This window comes from Labrus bergylta, chromosome 5 (assembly GCF_963930695.1).
Source record: "Labrus bergylta chromosome 5, fLabBer1.1, whole genome shotgun sequence".
Taxonomy (NCBI): domain Eukaryota; kingdom Metazoa; phylum Chordata; class Actinopteri; order Labriformes; family Labridae; genus Labrus; species Labrus bergylta.
This window is the reverse complement of record NC_089199.1, coordinates 22,075,400-22,091,764: the sequence shown is the minus strand read 5'-3', so window position 1 is coordinate 22,091,764 and position 16,365 is coordinate 22,075,400. Positions and strand designations below refer to the sequence as shown.

Genomic DNA, 16,365 nt, shown 5'->3' with positions numbered 1-16,365 from the left:
TAGGAGGAGACATGAACACTAAAAAAAAACATTTCTGACAGGTTGTTAGAGCTGCAGTGGATGTTTGTCCAATCAAATACATGCAGGAGGAAGCAGAGTTCAGATATTAGACTTTAAATCAAACAATCAGACTTTTCATACAACAACAAATGTTACACTAAGTGCTTTACATAAACAGAGAATCACTAGAAACAGTTTGAGCAGCAGCAGCCCTCCAGACCATCCATTCACACACACAGTTATCAACCTTTTTGTTTTTTAAAGGTTTATTTTTGATCTTTTTATTTTAGAGATAGGACAGCGGATAGTCTCAGAAATCGTGGGGAGAGAGACAGAGAGAGCGGGGAATGATATGGGGGAAAGGAGCCCAAGTCAGATTCAAACCTGGGGCCGCCGCCCGCTTGGAGGACAATAACCACTTACCTTTAACCTAACCACTAGGCTTCCGGCGCCCCCCCCCCCCCCAGTAGTCCTTTCAGCACCTTTTTTTCAACACATAAAATGCGCCCAGAACACTTTCTGGTTCTGCTTTACGCGGACGTTGAAGAATTCAAGACAATAAACACAGACAGTACAATTCCTCCACCAGGGGGCTCTCAATCAAAACAATAACAAAAGATGATGTCGAGTCCAGCTGGGAATCATGGGAGTGATTCTCTCTTCTCCCTCCCTCCCCCCCTGCTGAAAACCAACTCTGAGTTGACCGTAGTCAAGACCACCGGGCGAAACCGACCTGAGGAAGAGAATATGTTTACCGACGATGTATCTGAGTATAATTCACATGACGTCTTTATCACAGCTCCTCATACAGCAACAGTACGACAGCTTTCAGTAGCAGCTCACACTTCCTTATGCAGCGGTCTTTGACGTAACATCTGGTGTTTCCACGGTAACAATAAACATGACATTGTGTCTGTCATGGCGGCTGCCTTGACGACACGTCCAGTTACAACTACAAAATTACGGATAATGTTGGAAATATTTGAGGTAATGTAAGCACTCAGCAAAAGATTATATATAACATAGGTTTAGTACATTTATAGTTAATTTAGATATTTGATATTTTCATACAATTCTACGTACTATACCTTTAAATCTGAGTGACCAAAGATACTCAAATACGTACTTACCGTACAGGGTGTACAGTGTTAGAAGTTACACACAACAAAGAGGGGAACAACACGTCTCTTACTTTAATATTTAAATACCTTCTCTCAAGTCAAAGTCAGAAGTGTTTGATCAGCTGAGGAGGGCGAGCGCTCTGCTTCAGATACCTGAAGAGATGCAGTGTGGCCCCGAGGTAAAGAGGAGTAGATCCCGACCGCAGGAAATATGGATGATTTATTTAGATGCTCTTTGCTGGGGGATTAAATCAGTTAGAGTTTTATTTCTGCAGTGTAGTTTTCACTTTGACTTGCAGCAGCACAACCCCCCTGTGGAGCAGCACAACACTGAAGCCCCTCACAGCAAAAGAAAACACGAGGGTTATGAATATCTCAGAGAGGTGATAAAATATGAAATGTAAAATATGTTGGAACAGCCTGTCAGCAAAGTAGAAGCTCCGCGTTTTAGGTGCAACAATGAGAGAAATGAAGTCAGGGATGTCTCAGATCTGAAAGAGAAAAATGATGGTTTGGAGCTTCTTATCGTCTCGTTTTGACTCGAACCGTCCTCCATGTTCAACATTTTCAGTTTGTGTTGAAGACGAATGAAACCTCATCAGAGTGTGTGGACGTTAACAGGAGCTTTTTAACACACACACAAACACCCAGGAGTTAATTTCACACTCTGCTGCAGAGCGACAGTACAGAACGACTTTATTAAAAGCCGAAAGTAAAGGCGGCAAACAGCGTAAGACAAAAAAGCACTTTGGATATTTTTACACTTCAGTCAGTCAGTCATTCAGTGTTGGTGGCAAACAGCAGCACCTTCACAGCACCGCCTTCCCCTGTGACTCATCGCACAGTCTGGGACTTAATACTGTGTGTGTGTGTGTGTGTGTGTGTGTGTGTTATCCTCCTCCTACAGCATAGATCAGCTCTCACTGAGCGTTAGCATGTCCACAGGCAGTCCTCATTCAGTCCCTATGGGGTTCATTAGCCTCGATGCTAACACCCACCTACAGTAACAACAGCCGAGGCTCTGCTCTCCCACACACACACACACACACACAGAGGTCAGGTCTTTCCTCTCAGCAGTACACTAACTTGTTGTTATTTTTCCTGGAGGGTAAAATCGTCTGAATTATTGATAACTTCTATCTGTCGCCTGCTGAGTCTCCGTTTGACCTCTGCCGAAGCTTCCTCAGAAACCTTTCACTCTCTGAAAAGTCTGAAAAGTAAAGACTGAATAATATTGTTCCAAATATTTGTCCTTTCCAAAAAAAAAAAACAACCATAACAAAATATTCCTGAAATCAAACTTCACCTTTATGCTCCATAAATCCGATTAACGTCTCATTTAACGCGGCTGTTTTCGTATCAAACAGGAGCGTTCTTGTTATCAGCGGCAGCAGGCGTCAGCTGTTCTTGAGCTCAAAGCACTTAAAACTGGGAACGCAAGAAACTGGATTTTACTGAAATATGCTGATATCCCTCAAATTTGATAAACAACTGTATGAAATCAAGCCGCATTTTGGATACATGAAGTGAAGAGGTCTGTCAGAGACGAGGTTGAAGTGATGTTCTGTTCTCTGCTGAGGGGTCGCGTCACCCTGTACCAATGCAGAAGCCTACATACTGTATGTAGCCTGACATGCACCTCCTCAAAGACGTAACTATGCATCAAAACAAAGCAGACTGCGAGCCCTGTGATTGGTCCGCTGGATAGCATCTTATTTCCACTTCCTGAATCGCCGCCATGTTCAAAACATCTGCAGAAGGAAGAACGCTACAACGCTTTCTGTCATCTCCAACGCCAACATTTCTGTCACCATTGTTTCCTGCACACAGAGACGATATAACCAGATTGCTAATTGCAATGCCAATTAGCATTCTTAGGCAGAGTGACGCAGATACAACAACAAGTATGTTGTGCTCATGATTTGACGCAGAAGTATAAAGCAGGCTGTAGTTCTAAAAGTTCAAATGTCTATAAGAACATCTGCAGATTAGGTTGATGTGATTCGATCAGGAGCTCCTGAAGAGACGAGCAGGTGCAGAGTTTGATTGATTCAAGGTAGGAACTCTAAATCACAGAGTGCCAAAAAAGAATCCTCAGCAGGTCTTCATGAAGCTGCCGAACGTGGTGAAAGAAGGAACAGAAATAAAGCTCTCGTCCGCTTCTGTCTCTTCAGCCATCCGACGCGCTGCTCAGCAAAGAGGATGCTCTCTCCTCCCTTGTCATGTCTGTGTATCTGAATATCAGTCTGTCGCCCTCTTGGGATAGGGGGTGGTGGAGGGGAGGCGGGGGGAGGGTGGGCTCTGAAAAAGGCTGCAAGCTAATTAGGTTCTTATCTCTCCACGCTCCTCTTCCTGTCCTCCTCCTCTCTAATCCTGGTGGGCAGCGTTGTGCCGCTCAACGCCTCGCCAGTCAAACACAGTGGGGGAATAATTGGTACAAGCAGCACCTCGCTGACGAAACTTTATCAGTCGCTCCGAGAGACACATTCTCTCCTCTCCCTCCTCTATGAGAGCTTTCAGCCCGATTCAAAAGCTCTTTATTCATCACTCTCTCTCTCTCTCTCTCTCTCCTCCTGCACTCCGTTCTCTCAGAGCTGCTTCTGGACGCTTGTGTCTTTCACTCTGAACTAAATGACAGCTTTCACTTTCTTTAAGCATTTTCCTCTCTCTCTCTCTCTCTCTCTCTCTCTCTATATATATATATATATATATATATTGTCTACTTCCTGTCTGTTTTCTGTCTATCAACATGATGATGTGTGTTTCTGCTGCAGAATGGATCAATACTGTTTGCCTCATCCTATTCAAAGACGTGTCATCTTCGTCCTGAAACACTCAGCTCAAGCACTTTCTAAACATTATTTATGAAATCAAAGGTTAAAGATCATCTCCATCTTGTATAAACCCCTGATGTGAGTTTGGATGTATCTGGAGAAACACATGATAATGAAGGCGATCACTGCAAAAACTCAAATCTACGGTAGCCCAAAGTGGACATACACCCTTAATTTATTTATTTATTATTTTTTTAACTCAGTCTCTCCATGACGAGTACACATTTGTTGTTTTCACAACTTCTTTATGATGATGATGATGATTTGTACTAATGGCTGTCAATGCATTCATCAATAATAACTTGTTAAGATTGTTTAAATTAGAATAAACAAGTCAATCTGAACTGCTCAGGTGAATGGAGCTTATATGAAGTGTAATGAGATATGTTTGTTTAGCAATTAGACAAATACACTAGTTAGGATTTGATATTTTACAGTGTAAATGTTGCAGATAATACAGTATTTAGACAGGTCTCAATGATACGTGTCACATTATTTAAAAATAAATAAATCAAAGATAACAAGCCGCCACCTCTTCTGTAGACGTGCTCAGATCAGAAATGTTAGATGAAACATACAGAGGCTCAGTGACTGTCGTCTTTGGACACCTGAAACCTTGTTAATGACCAACAAACAATCGATTGACCTTAAAAAAAACAGTTTAAAAGAGACACTGCTGAGGGAAACATGGTCGTCATACTCCTATTCTTTTTTTATGTAAGAACAATCCGGTAGATTCCCGACACACCTCTGTTCTGTTTCATCTCTTAAAGAGAAGTAAATGTTAACTCTCAGAGATAGACACATCCCAGCTGCTGCTCCCTCTCTCTCTCTCTCTCTCTCTCTCTCTCTCTCTCTCTCCCTCTCTCTCTCTCTCTCCCTCTTCTGTCTGTCGGGTTTGTGCTTCACTTGAACTGTGAAAGAACTGATCTTCAAAATCCAAGCTGTCTAACTTTACCACTTAACTCTCTTTAACCTCTCCATAGGTGTTTCCCTGTCCTGTCTCCTTGCTCTGTCTCTGTGCTCTCTAACACTGTGGCTGTCCTTCCTTCAGATGGATGTGGTCTATACCTTCCAGACGGGCCAGGCGGCGGTGCCCGGTGCCCTGCGCCGCCAGCCGTCTGTCGTCAGCCAGCACAATGACGCCTCTGCCGGCAAAACTCTTTCTAGCCCCACCCACGTAGGGCTTAGCTCCTCCTCCTCTCTCACCAACTCGGCTGGGGCTCTGCCCCCTGCTGCTGCTGCTGCTTCCTCCTCCACTGCAGGCAGTGAGTCGGTGACGCCTCACCCGGCTGGACTCTCTTTGTTTCTCTGTTTGAAATGCATGAAACTCTGAACTCTGCATGACTCACCAACACTAAAAACCTTCGTACTGTTTCTGTCATCAGCAGACGTCTGCACATCTGAAAAATCTGAGGGATTCTCTCACCTTTCATTTTCAATAACTGGCCAGTACAGCATCATACTAACTAAAATAAGCTGAGACAAAAGTTTCCAAGTTCAAAGCTGTACATTTAGTTATTAAGGTTTATCAAATTTTGTTTGGCAAGTGCTCAAACCTTTCCTTGGAAATCTCTAAATATGAAGCAGTAACAAAATGAAATGCTCAGTTTTTTATTAAAGTTATTAATAAGAATTATCACACCATAATTAGAACTACAGATATTTGATTAGAAGATACAAAAGTGCTTCAAATATTGGATGTTTAAAGATACAGTTTTAAGTTTGGTTAGCCTAGATTAGCGTAAAGAACGCAGGAGGAAACAGCTAACCTTGCTCCATCAGAAAAAACCCATTATGGAGCCTTTTTATTGACACAAAATAAGTTTACTAAATATTTCCAAAGCTGAAACGTAAAAACCTAGCTGCTTAATATGAAATAAAGTTTGAGCTGTAAGATTTTCATCTTCAGAAAAGACGTGCAGACTTAAAGCAGTGTGTCATACTCAGATCAGGGAAGTCAGACAGTAAGGAGGTTTAAGAGACAGGCTAGCATATTGTTAGTTTATGTGCTTTGATTTTAAAATTAGGAAAATAAAGAAAATAAAATCAGCTTCATGTGCAGACAACGTGTGACCTTCCTCTGCTGCAGCTTTTCCTCCATCCTTTCTCTTCCTTGCTTTAATACCTTTCATCATTTCCATCCGGCCCGCTGCTGCTGCTTCCCCTCCTGCATGTTGTGGAGATTTAAACTCATAACGCGCATCTATTAACCCTTGTGTGACTTGCTGCCTGACGAGTCGATGACAGATCACAACTGTGCACCGATCATGAGAGAAAGAAGCTGCAGATCGTTTCTGATTCGTGACTTGGGGAAGGGGAGAAAAAAAGGGGGATAAAAATCCCTGTTCTAGTTTCTTTGTTGTTTTTTTTCTCTTCCTTTTTCTCTGAGGCGACAGCCTGACAGCCTGGGCAGCAAGATAATTTTATGGGTTAATCCTGTGCAGGGTTAAATCTGTCAGGCTCAGCAAGTCTCTCATGGTTTAAAAGCCAAGAGCTTTTTTAACTTGAGTGTGAGTGTGTGTGTGTGTGTGTGTGTGTGTGTGTTTGTAAGTGTGTGGTGGTAACATGTATGCTCTAAGCTGCAGTGCTCAGCCTGCAGCTCTCCTGTGCTTCAGTAATAGAGAGCTTTGAACTGCAGGGTTATTAATTATGATGAAGAGTGTCTGCTGGTGCGTATAAATCAGTGTGATCAGCTGCAGCCTCTGTGGATTCATGACAGAAGAAATTACTTAAGGCACAGAGAAGAGAGCAGCTAGAGGACAATATGAGTCCGCTCTGAATGTGATTATAAATACTTAAGAGTGTGCATGTGTTTGTTGTTTTCCCCAGTGTGTGTGTGTGTGTGTGTGTGTGTGTGTGTGTGTGTGTGTGTGTGTGTGTGTGTGTGTGTGTGTGTGTGTGTGTGTGTGTGTGTGTGTGTGTGTGTGTGTGTGTGTGTGTGTGTGTGTGTGTGTGTGTGTGTGTGTGTGTGTGTGTGTGTGTGTGTGTGTGTGTGTGTGTGTGTGTGTGTGTGTGTGTGTGTGTGCTGTGCATGCATTGTTTACTGGGGCAGCGTATCGTTTGAACATTTTCTATCTCGCTGCCAACACCATGAAGGATGAATTAACGGTTTGTAAAAGCGTGAGGCAGAATCCCAGAGCCTCTACAGGTCACATTTTCCATGCATGTCAAGTGGTTGTTTTGTTATTTATACAATTTTATAAATCAAGATGATGAATCAAGACAAGCTGTCCACAAATATTTAAAGCTTTCTGACTTTTAAAGGAAGAATGTGCAACATTTTAAATATATCAGAAATTAAGTATATCCTCTGAGTCATGACTTTCTACAATGAGTGAGAAGCTCGAGTCCTGCTGGCTGTGTTGTTGTCAGAGCCGTGTTTACATGGATGGGACGGCCGGCTCCTCCCCTTGTGTATAAAAGCTGTTTTAGTCAAGGACTAGAGAAAATAGCAGTAACATGCTCACTGATTATTTGAACGTCACGTCAGCGTTTTAGCCTTTGGGTGTCAATTTACATGCAATGTGAAGCTAACTAAAGAGCGCTAACATTAGCAGGCTAACATAGCGATGCAGACTAACAGGCGATTGCTGCTCAAGCAAAGGACAATTTTGTCCGTCGCTTCGATTTGACTCCTTTGTGCGAACGCAAGAAAAGAGGATTGGAGGAGGGCGGAGGTGTGGCCAAACAGCCGTTTGTTTTGGTTTCCTGCTGGTGTTCAAGGGCGACATCTACTGGATCAAAAAGTCGAACATTCTTCCTTTAAGGTTTCTGAAACCCCTTATGGTCTAAACCACTAAAAGCCTTCAGGTTCAGGACATGGCCTCAGTGTTTGGGTGATTGTTTGTGGGGACACAGACTTCCTGCAGAGGATTGTCTACATATGGTTTTTAGTTTTAAATATTAAAAATATGCCGGGCGGGTGATACGTCATTTGTTCTGCCACAGTCCATCCCAGACAGTCGCTCCGTCTGTGTTGACACAGCCCAAGGCTGTCCTGGAAACCCCCGCAGTGGTGCTGTGGTGATGAAATCCACCCACAGTCTTTACACCTTAACCCTTCACCAGCAGTAACGAGATGCTTCAGACATATTAGTTTATGATTTTTCACATGTTGCTCAATTTGACAGAGATATACTTTTAATTATAGAGCAAACAGAGGTTTTGTTTTTGTGTTCACAGTTTGTGAAAGTCAGTTAACTAGTTCAACATTTCAGTGGCCCTGCTGGTCAGAGCCAGGTCCATAAAGAATCTGTTTCCCCGTTTGTTGTGCAATAACTTGATGCCCTGAACTGAAACCCATTCATTACACTTTGGGATGAACTTGAACGCTGACTGGAAGCCAAAACTTATGTCCCAACATCAGTTTGATGACCTCAGTAATGCTTTTGAGAACAACTCTCGGCAGCTGGGATCCAAAGTGTTGGTGGAACTGAATCAAGAAGAGTGGAGGCTGGTAAAATAATTCTAGTCGATTAAGGTTTTTCAGCCACATATTTGGCTTCCTCATAAAGGTTAAAGGTCAGCTGTTCACAAGCTTTGGACACATCGGTGTAGTATTTGAATATTAAAATGAAGGATATGAAAGTAGATCAGTGTATCTGAGTCTTACAGTTAAGAATAGTGTGTGTGTGTGTGAGTGTGAAACTTAGTCACTTTCAGGGTCATACGTCAGACTTATGACCTGTTTTTTGGGGACTCTATCCCTGGTAGGCAAAAATGCTTATTGTTGGGGTCCATTTGAAAGGGATTGATTTGATTCATATTCAGGTAAGATTTAGGTTTAGGGAGCATTGGTTATCCTTTAAGTGACCCGGCATAAAATGAAAGTCAGTCTATGAAATAGCCCTTAAGTGACTGAACATGTTTGTTTGCATGGATGTGATGTCCCTCCATATTCAGTTGCCTGCTTGTAGATTTTTGTTGCAGTTTATCGTCATGCATTGCAATATCATTTTTATGAACGCTTGTGTTGATATTTTGTAGACTTCAGTTCTCCCACTGTTTCCTCATCAAGCCGACCTGCATCACTTGTTGTCGTTGTTGTGTTTTGTGGTTTTGCACCTCCTTGCCCGGATTCAGACACACGTCCACCATGTGTCCCATCAGCCCCCGCTGCCAGTTTGACATCACATTTTCATAATTGGATTCTGTATCTGTCCCTCTCCCAGTCGTCTGATGTTTCTTTTCTGCTCTTGTTTCAGATTAAGGTGGTGAACGCTTTCCGTAGCTCCTTGTACCCGGCGAGCCCAGAGTCCCGTAGCTCCATCCACAGCTTCATGGCCCATCCCGAGTTCGTCCCGCTGTCCGAGGAGGAGGCTCGCATCCCCCCCATCGAGGAGACCGGAGACGAGATCGAACCCCTACCAAGCCCCTCCTCCGGGGCGGGAGGAGGAGGAGAGCCGCCGAGCGCTTTCCCCTGCAGACGCGAGTTATCAATCTGAGCTCCTCTCTCCTCTTCCTCCTCCCTTCAGCATCATCTGTCATCCCGCCAACCGAACTGTTGCACCAAGGAGGGAAGTCATCACTCTGCTCATCCCCTCATCCTGCACGCGCACACATGCTTCACATTGCCCCCACCCCCCAACCCCTTACCCCCCAGTCATCGCTGCCACATTGTGTCTTGCATACTGACTGTGGCGTTGTTCAACCTGTAAGTTTGTCCCTCCACCACCACTATACATGTATCAGCAGAGGGGTGGAGTCCAGAGTCTCCACTGTGGAAGGCCTGTCCTGGTCCATTCATGTTTCGTTTTTTTTAACTTGATGATCCTTTTAAAAAAAAGGTTTTAAAACTATGTCAGTTTCAATCTTTTTTTGCGGGACTCTCAGCAGCATGTCGTGTTCTGTACTCGCTTTCATTCCTGCGTAACGCTTCTCAAAAACGGCACCGAACTTTTCAAAGAGTGCAGTGATTCTCATGTACATACGCTTTTGCTCTTCTACACAGCTAACGGCCGGGGTTTGGTGATCAGAACATTTTCAAGGCAAATGCAAAAATGTAATTTTTTTTTTTTGTCTTTTTTTTTGTCTTTTTTTTTTAACCTCCTCCAATCATTGATTCAAACTCCTGAGAATGTCTTGTGAGTGTGACACTACAGTCTGCAAGGTTCAACTGTTAAAATAATGTTCTTCCCTTTATCGTGTCTGTATGTGTCACTTTTTCTTTAGCTGCTGTGTTGCATGTGGAAGGACAGAATGTTAACTGCACATAAATATATCTAACATTGGGGCGTCAAGAGAGGGCTCGCTCTCTGCTCATCTCACCTTAGTTGGGGGTTTTGGTTCTCTCTGCCCCTCCCCACAGTGTTGATAGGAAACTGGAGTGTGCTTCATGTTTCCCCCTCTTATAGAGTGCATGTTATGTTTCGTTCGTGTTGAGTCGCATGATAACATTGGAATGAATATTTGGGATTCTGTTTAGACAACCATATGTTATGTTAGTTAGTCTGCAGCAGCTTCTGTTCAGAGCTCGGTCAACTTCCTGAATGTGGGACTGAACTTCCTGTTCGCACAACAGGACAATATCAGACTTGTCAATAGACAAATCATGTTGAGAAAAACTGAAGAAAAGTTTAGGGTTTGCATTAGGCTTGCTACGGTGGTTGGTGCTACCTGTGTTGCACGTAGTTCAGGCATACTCACATTACATGACCTTTTTTTATAGAGCATAATCCAAGCTTGGTCATACGGTTGAAGATAATTTAAAACTAAGAGTGTCTCACCATATAGCAGCAGATTTTAAAGATATTTCATATTTCACTTAAAGAGAAAGGAGAGGTGACAATGTTGGAAGAGCTTGTGTTAGCGATCCCTGAACTGGCATTCCTAACTGGTTTGCCGTCTACAGATATCGTTGATAGAAATAACAAAATATCTGGTTTAATCGTTAACACTGTCCGTCTCAAGTGATTAGGTGGCATCCCCAATCAATGTACGAGGAAGTGTACCACTCAAAGGCCCAGCTGACTTTCCTACAACCAATGCTTTCCTTAGTTTAGTTTAATGGTTCCCTCTAGGCAAGGAGCCAATCTCAGCTCCCATGGGGCGAAAATTGGGTTCTCCCAATTGGGCCATTGATGCCTCTCTTGCAGTTGTCACAGCGGAGGTAGTACTGATAAAATGAGGCCACAATAGATACTTGATTGGCCTGATTCCTGAAAAGAAAGGATGCAGACTCCCTTGAAACTATCACACCATCACCCCCCCGCCTGGACCAGCCTGATGTTGATGACAACAGATTGGTTGGTTTCATGCAAAATATGGGATTAACAATTATTGTGCATCAAGGACTCCATTGCCAACTTCCTTGCATTCTTTGCTTCTCTTTCCTGTAAACCAATCAAAAATGTAAAAGACCACATCTGACCATGACACTGTGAGGTGAGACCCCCATCGCTAATCACTGCCCCGCTGTAATGACATTGCAGTTGACCAAATTTACATCCAGTGGACCCTCACAGCTACAAAGAAAGATCCAGTTCTTGTTTACTGTGTCAGAGTCAATGAAAAAACAGTACTGCCAAAGGATGAAAAGTATCATCCTGTTGTCTCTTGGAAATAGAAATCCTCATTGAAAGATGTACTTAATTTTCTTTTCATTTTCTTAGTTTCAGTGGCGTCAGATTAATAAAGGTAGCCCCCACTTTCCTCCCCAGAAACATCCCAAAACTCTTCCTAGTTGACCCTGATATGTATATAGTATATAGTAAGACCAGATAGTATATAATCTCTGCAGCGAGATAAATCCAGAATGAAGCAACAACAAGTCATCTGGATCAGAAAGTTAACCACTTCAACTATCTCTTTTGTCTTAGGTTTCATCAACCACAGCTAATCCAATCATCTTCGTGCCATATGCGGCTTTCAGTTGACTTCATATGTTATGATATTGCCTCTAAAACTAGACTTCTGTTCATCCAAATTGGAGCTTTAAAATGATATAACTATTGACAAGTCTGTTCTGGGTCACAATGGGAGATCTCCAGTTCAAGAAACAGGGAGTTAAAGGATCTCTGAACCGTTTCTGGACCGTCTCTCTGTGTTTAAGACAAATCTTAGTACCAACTCTGAAGTTTTTGTTCCTATATTTGTCAAGAGTTTCAGGAACATAAACTCAATCAGTGACATTGCACAGCTGGCAGAGGAGAAGGTGTTCAATCATCATCCCTCTCCGCTCTGCTGTGATTGATTAACAGTCGTCAGTGTGGTGGCCACGCTGAGGTTTATGGGAGACTGATGATGTCACCAGTCAGCCTGTAGAGTAAAACCCGCTGTGTGTCAGTGCTGCCGCTCAGTACTTCTTGCCTGCCGTTGTCCACAGATTACTGTCTTAAAAGAAGAAGGAATCATCTACCAGTCAGAGGCAGTGATGAGTCTAATCCCCTCTTAGTCCAACTAGTAACCATCAAGCTATCTTTGAACTAGGACACGTTATTGAAGTAATGTGCTACTACTGCCATATTTCCAACTTTCCTGTCACAACTAGGTTCTTCCTCTCCCCTCTGATGAGCTTTTTCTATGTAACTCAGAGCCATATTTTATAGGTTGTCTGTATTGTTTTTTATCTCATTGTTATCAAGGTTTCCTTTGGACTTTCCTAACCCCAACCCCAATCCTTCCCCCTCCTCCTCCCCTGGCCCTTTACTCCAAACACGACCAAAAAAGCAAGGAGAAAATCTTCAGTCGTCACTGCCGAACCAAGTTTCAAGGACCTCTACAATGTTTACATGAAAAGCAAGTGGGTGGCAGTTCGCCTGCGCTTCTCTCATCCGACCACTTCCCTTTCATTCCCTTGCTTTCCTGAATCTTAGAGTTACTATTTAACTAAATGGGGAATCTTTCTTGCATGGTTTTCATATAAAATTCAATGTTTTGCTCATTTTTTATAATTCTTCTGTATTTTTATATTAAGTACTTTTTAATATTTTGGAGATATATGAATATATATGTATAGGCTGAAAAGTTTGGTGACAGTACAGTACATGAATGAGATTAATCTAACGTGGACTCTGTCTTTTTACAGCTCTCTAAATATTTATGCCACGTGTGTCGTCACCTAATGTTAGGGCTCAGAAACCTGCAGTGACTTGTTTACTCCCTGTCGGCCATTCAATTGGAATCCCAACAATTTTATTCTCATCAGCCCCCCTTTAAATGAGTCTAATCACTTTATCTAAGATGTTGTGATACACTACAGCCTATGTGATTTTGCAGTTATCCAACTCCAGTAGAGTTCAGCCAATGCAACGTGAATACAGCTAACTGTATCAAACATTAAATGGGAGTGTATAATTATTTATCCAACCTCTGGGTATCTTTGTTTCTGTACTTTGAAGCTACTACGACTAATTTCTTTGAATGAGTGGAATGATTCTGTTTTCTAACTGACTGATGTCAGAGCTGGTAACTTTAAAGAGGATCGAAGCTGTGTCCCGACTCGGGCTCCGCCTCCTTTTGAAGCGGCGTGTCGGCCCAAGTCCAGAAAGATTTCTGATCCCTCAGATGGACCAAAAAACAGAAACCTTAGGACCAAAGCAGAGCCGGCCCGAGTCATAAAATAAACCCATGAGCTGCTTCAAGACCCCAAGCCAGGAAGTCAAAGATGAACCAAGAATAAAATATTTTCCTGAACTGGGTGTGCATAAAGTCTGTAGGCTCTAACCCAAAAGACATTACGACCCAGTCAAACTGTCAAAGGATGATTGGATCTGCTCAATATGAATTCCCAATGGTGGTGTATTGAAGAAGATTCAACTAGGGATTGAGAAACAGATTCTAAATATTCTACATCTTTTTGAAACCACAAAAGTCGCCATGTACTGGCAATTAGAAACAATGCAGGCTTAAGGCACTTCCTCGTTGGTATCACCTTTAAAACCTGAGGATACGTCCATTTTTTTATACATTCAATGTCCTAACTGGACTGACCAATTTATAAATTTAGCTTGACTTGGGTCTTTGGTTGGATCTTGTTGCTAAAAAAAATTATAGGACCAATAAAAACTGCCAAATGAAACGTGGAGTCTTTTTGCAGAACCAATGTTAACTCTTTCTTTAGAATTTTTGTATTTAAAGCAACACGAACATTTTGCTTTGACTAATGCTATCTCTTCAAAAACAGTTTTGGAACTAATTTGCACACTGGGGGTAAGGGGGCTTGGTGGGTTGTCTTGCCCAAACTCGAGGCTCTAAAAAAGCTCAGGTCGGCCCTGGATTGAAGGTTTTGTTTACCAAATTCTGGCCAAAGAAAGATCAGGAAGCCACATTTTTTAAGCTTCAGTCTTAATATTTAATTCGGTCATGAAATATCAAGAATTAAAGGAGGCGGAGCCAGGGACAGGACATGCAGATGTAGACGTCATTGCCATTTTGTACCAACTACAAACTTAAAAAAAAACACTTTTTGGGAAGAGAGCGGGACTGTTAAAGCGCTTGTGACATCACTTCCTCTTCCTGCAGGGTGTCTGTTTGTCTGTGAATGAGACGCACACCGTCAAAACGATGACGCTTTTCCTCTTTGTTTTGTTGAATGAATTGACAGAACACCTGTGCTCCTCCAGTCAGTACAATGTAAATATTGTCATATAAGTGAATGAAGTGTACCTGCTGTCTGTGTCCGTGATGGGAAACGGGAGAGGGGGCAATCAGCCAATCATCACCCAGCGAAGCTTTAAGAATGTTCTGCCAAAGTCGTTTTTTTTTTTTTTCTTCCTTCTGCACAAGTTTGATAGAAAATTTGCTGCCACATGCCCCCTTCCCTTCCTCCTGCTTGGATACGATTGTCCCTCTGCTCTTGCCATAGCCTCAGTGTGGCTGTGGTGGTCGTCTGTTGGACTGGTTGGACTGGTTGCCCTCAAATCTCATGCCAGGCGCACAGTACAGCCTCGCCATCAGAGACGCTCCAGGCCTGTTTGTGCTTCTGGTTTCATGAATAAAAAGTCCGGACGAGACTAAGCAGCGGACTGAAAATATTCACCTGCTTTTAGGTTCAATTTGTCTTGGAGTTTAAAGGAATCTCCGTTTGCCACAGTTTTCCAACCTGGACTTCTGCAAGGCGAAGGAACTCACTTCTGATCATTGCCATGTCATTGTTGCGTTTTGACTGCTTCCTCTTCAGAGCGCTGCCTTTTCTCGAAACAGCACCTGTCATTGGATTTTTAAGGAATTCTTTGGAGAACCTTGGCATCCACTTCAAGAATCATGATTTAAAAAAATGGTCCAAATGAACTGGAATAGTTGGAAAAGTCATAACCACTTAACATATATATCTATATATTTATACACTATCTCTATATATTTATATCTAGTATGCATATATGTTTGTATATGTATATTAGATATAAGTACATCGACATATATATGGTTTGAACTTCATTGCAAAAAAGACTGAAAAAGTTGTTTTCTGTAATTACTATGATACACAGTAATAGGCGTTGGTGTTATTTTTGTATAAACATAATATCATCTATGTGGCATGCATGACATATATACAAAAATTTGGTGGTTTAAAGCAATATGTCCAACCTGGTGCGATTGGTTCTGTCGTGTTCTGTGTAGCCTAAAGCCACTCTGTGCGAAAAAGAGATAAAAAAAAAAAAAAAAAAAAGAGAAACTGCATTTGGATAAAACTAACTGTTCAGTATACGTGTTCAATGTTCTGTGTTCTGCATGTTTTAGTATGGAATGAAACATCCCCAAATTTCGACTTGTTTTTCCAAATGAATCTCAAATACACGCCCCAAACACGTGCAACATTACCAACACACAGACACACACATACACTCACACACTTACATGTATTTGCACTGTGAGGTGAAACACACTGAGGAAATTAAAACTGTGTGACGTCTGATGGATGGATTGATGAAAGATGAAGATTTTTACTTTTAATTTCTCATTTAGCCAGAAACAAAACAAATCTGTCTGCTTGTCCAACTTTTTTTTTTTTTTCATCCTCCTGTCCCGACCATACACAAGACAAACTGACGCTCAGATTTACAGATGTTTCCTGAACTCATCATCACCCACTCATCTGTGCAGTGAGAGGAGGAGGGAGACGATGACAGTTTACAGACCTGAAACATTCAGCATGTTGTTCAGGTAGGCTTCTGCTCTGCAGGTGTTGTCATCTCACCGATCATATCCATCGATCCCCACAATCTATTATCCTCCCGTTTGTCTCCACTTGCTACTTTCAGGAGGAAACAAGGATAACAGTTTTTTTTTTCAATCTGCTCATGTCTGTGTTCATGCAAGAGCCCAACATGGACCGATTATTTTGGCTGATATGACACTTCAGTTAAGATATCATTATTCAGATTTATCAATTAACCAATTAATGATTGTATCTCTAGACTGGCAGTATAAGATGACATCTTCAAATCACTCCATCTTGTCAAAGGCTC

At 42.3% G+C, this 16,365-nt stretch overlaps 1 protein-coding gene across 6 annotated transcripts in view; it reads left to right on the top strand.

Moving 5' to 3' along the window:
• Nucleotides 1-15,812, top strand: part of LOC109981732 (plasma membrane calcium-transporting ATPase 1) — a 99,202-nt gene extending 83,390 nt beyond the window's left edge. For 4 of the 6 annotated variants that reach the window (XM_065955190.1, XM_020630657.3, XM_020630656.3 and 1 more), the window contains one exon: nt 9,163-15,812. In XM_065955190.1, the coding sequence (XP_065811262.1) occupies nt 9,163-9,402 (240 nt within the window). In that variant the 3' untranslated portion in view covers nt 9,403-15,812. Of the gene's footprint in view, nt 1-5,009; nt 5,224-9,162 lie in introns of all 6 variants that reach the window. The other 2 variants (XM_065955191.1, XM_065955189.1) reach the window with 1 other exon arrangement.
• Nucleotides 15,813-16,365: the final 553 nt, after the last annotated feature.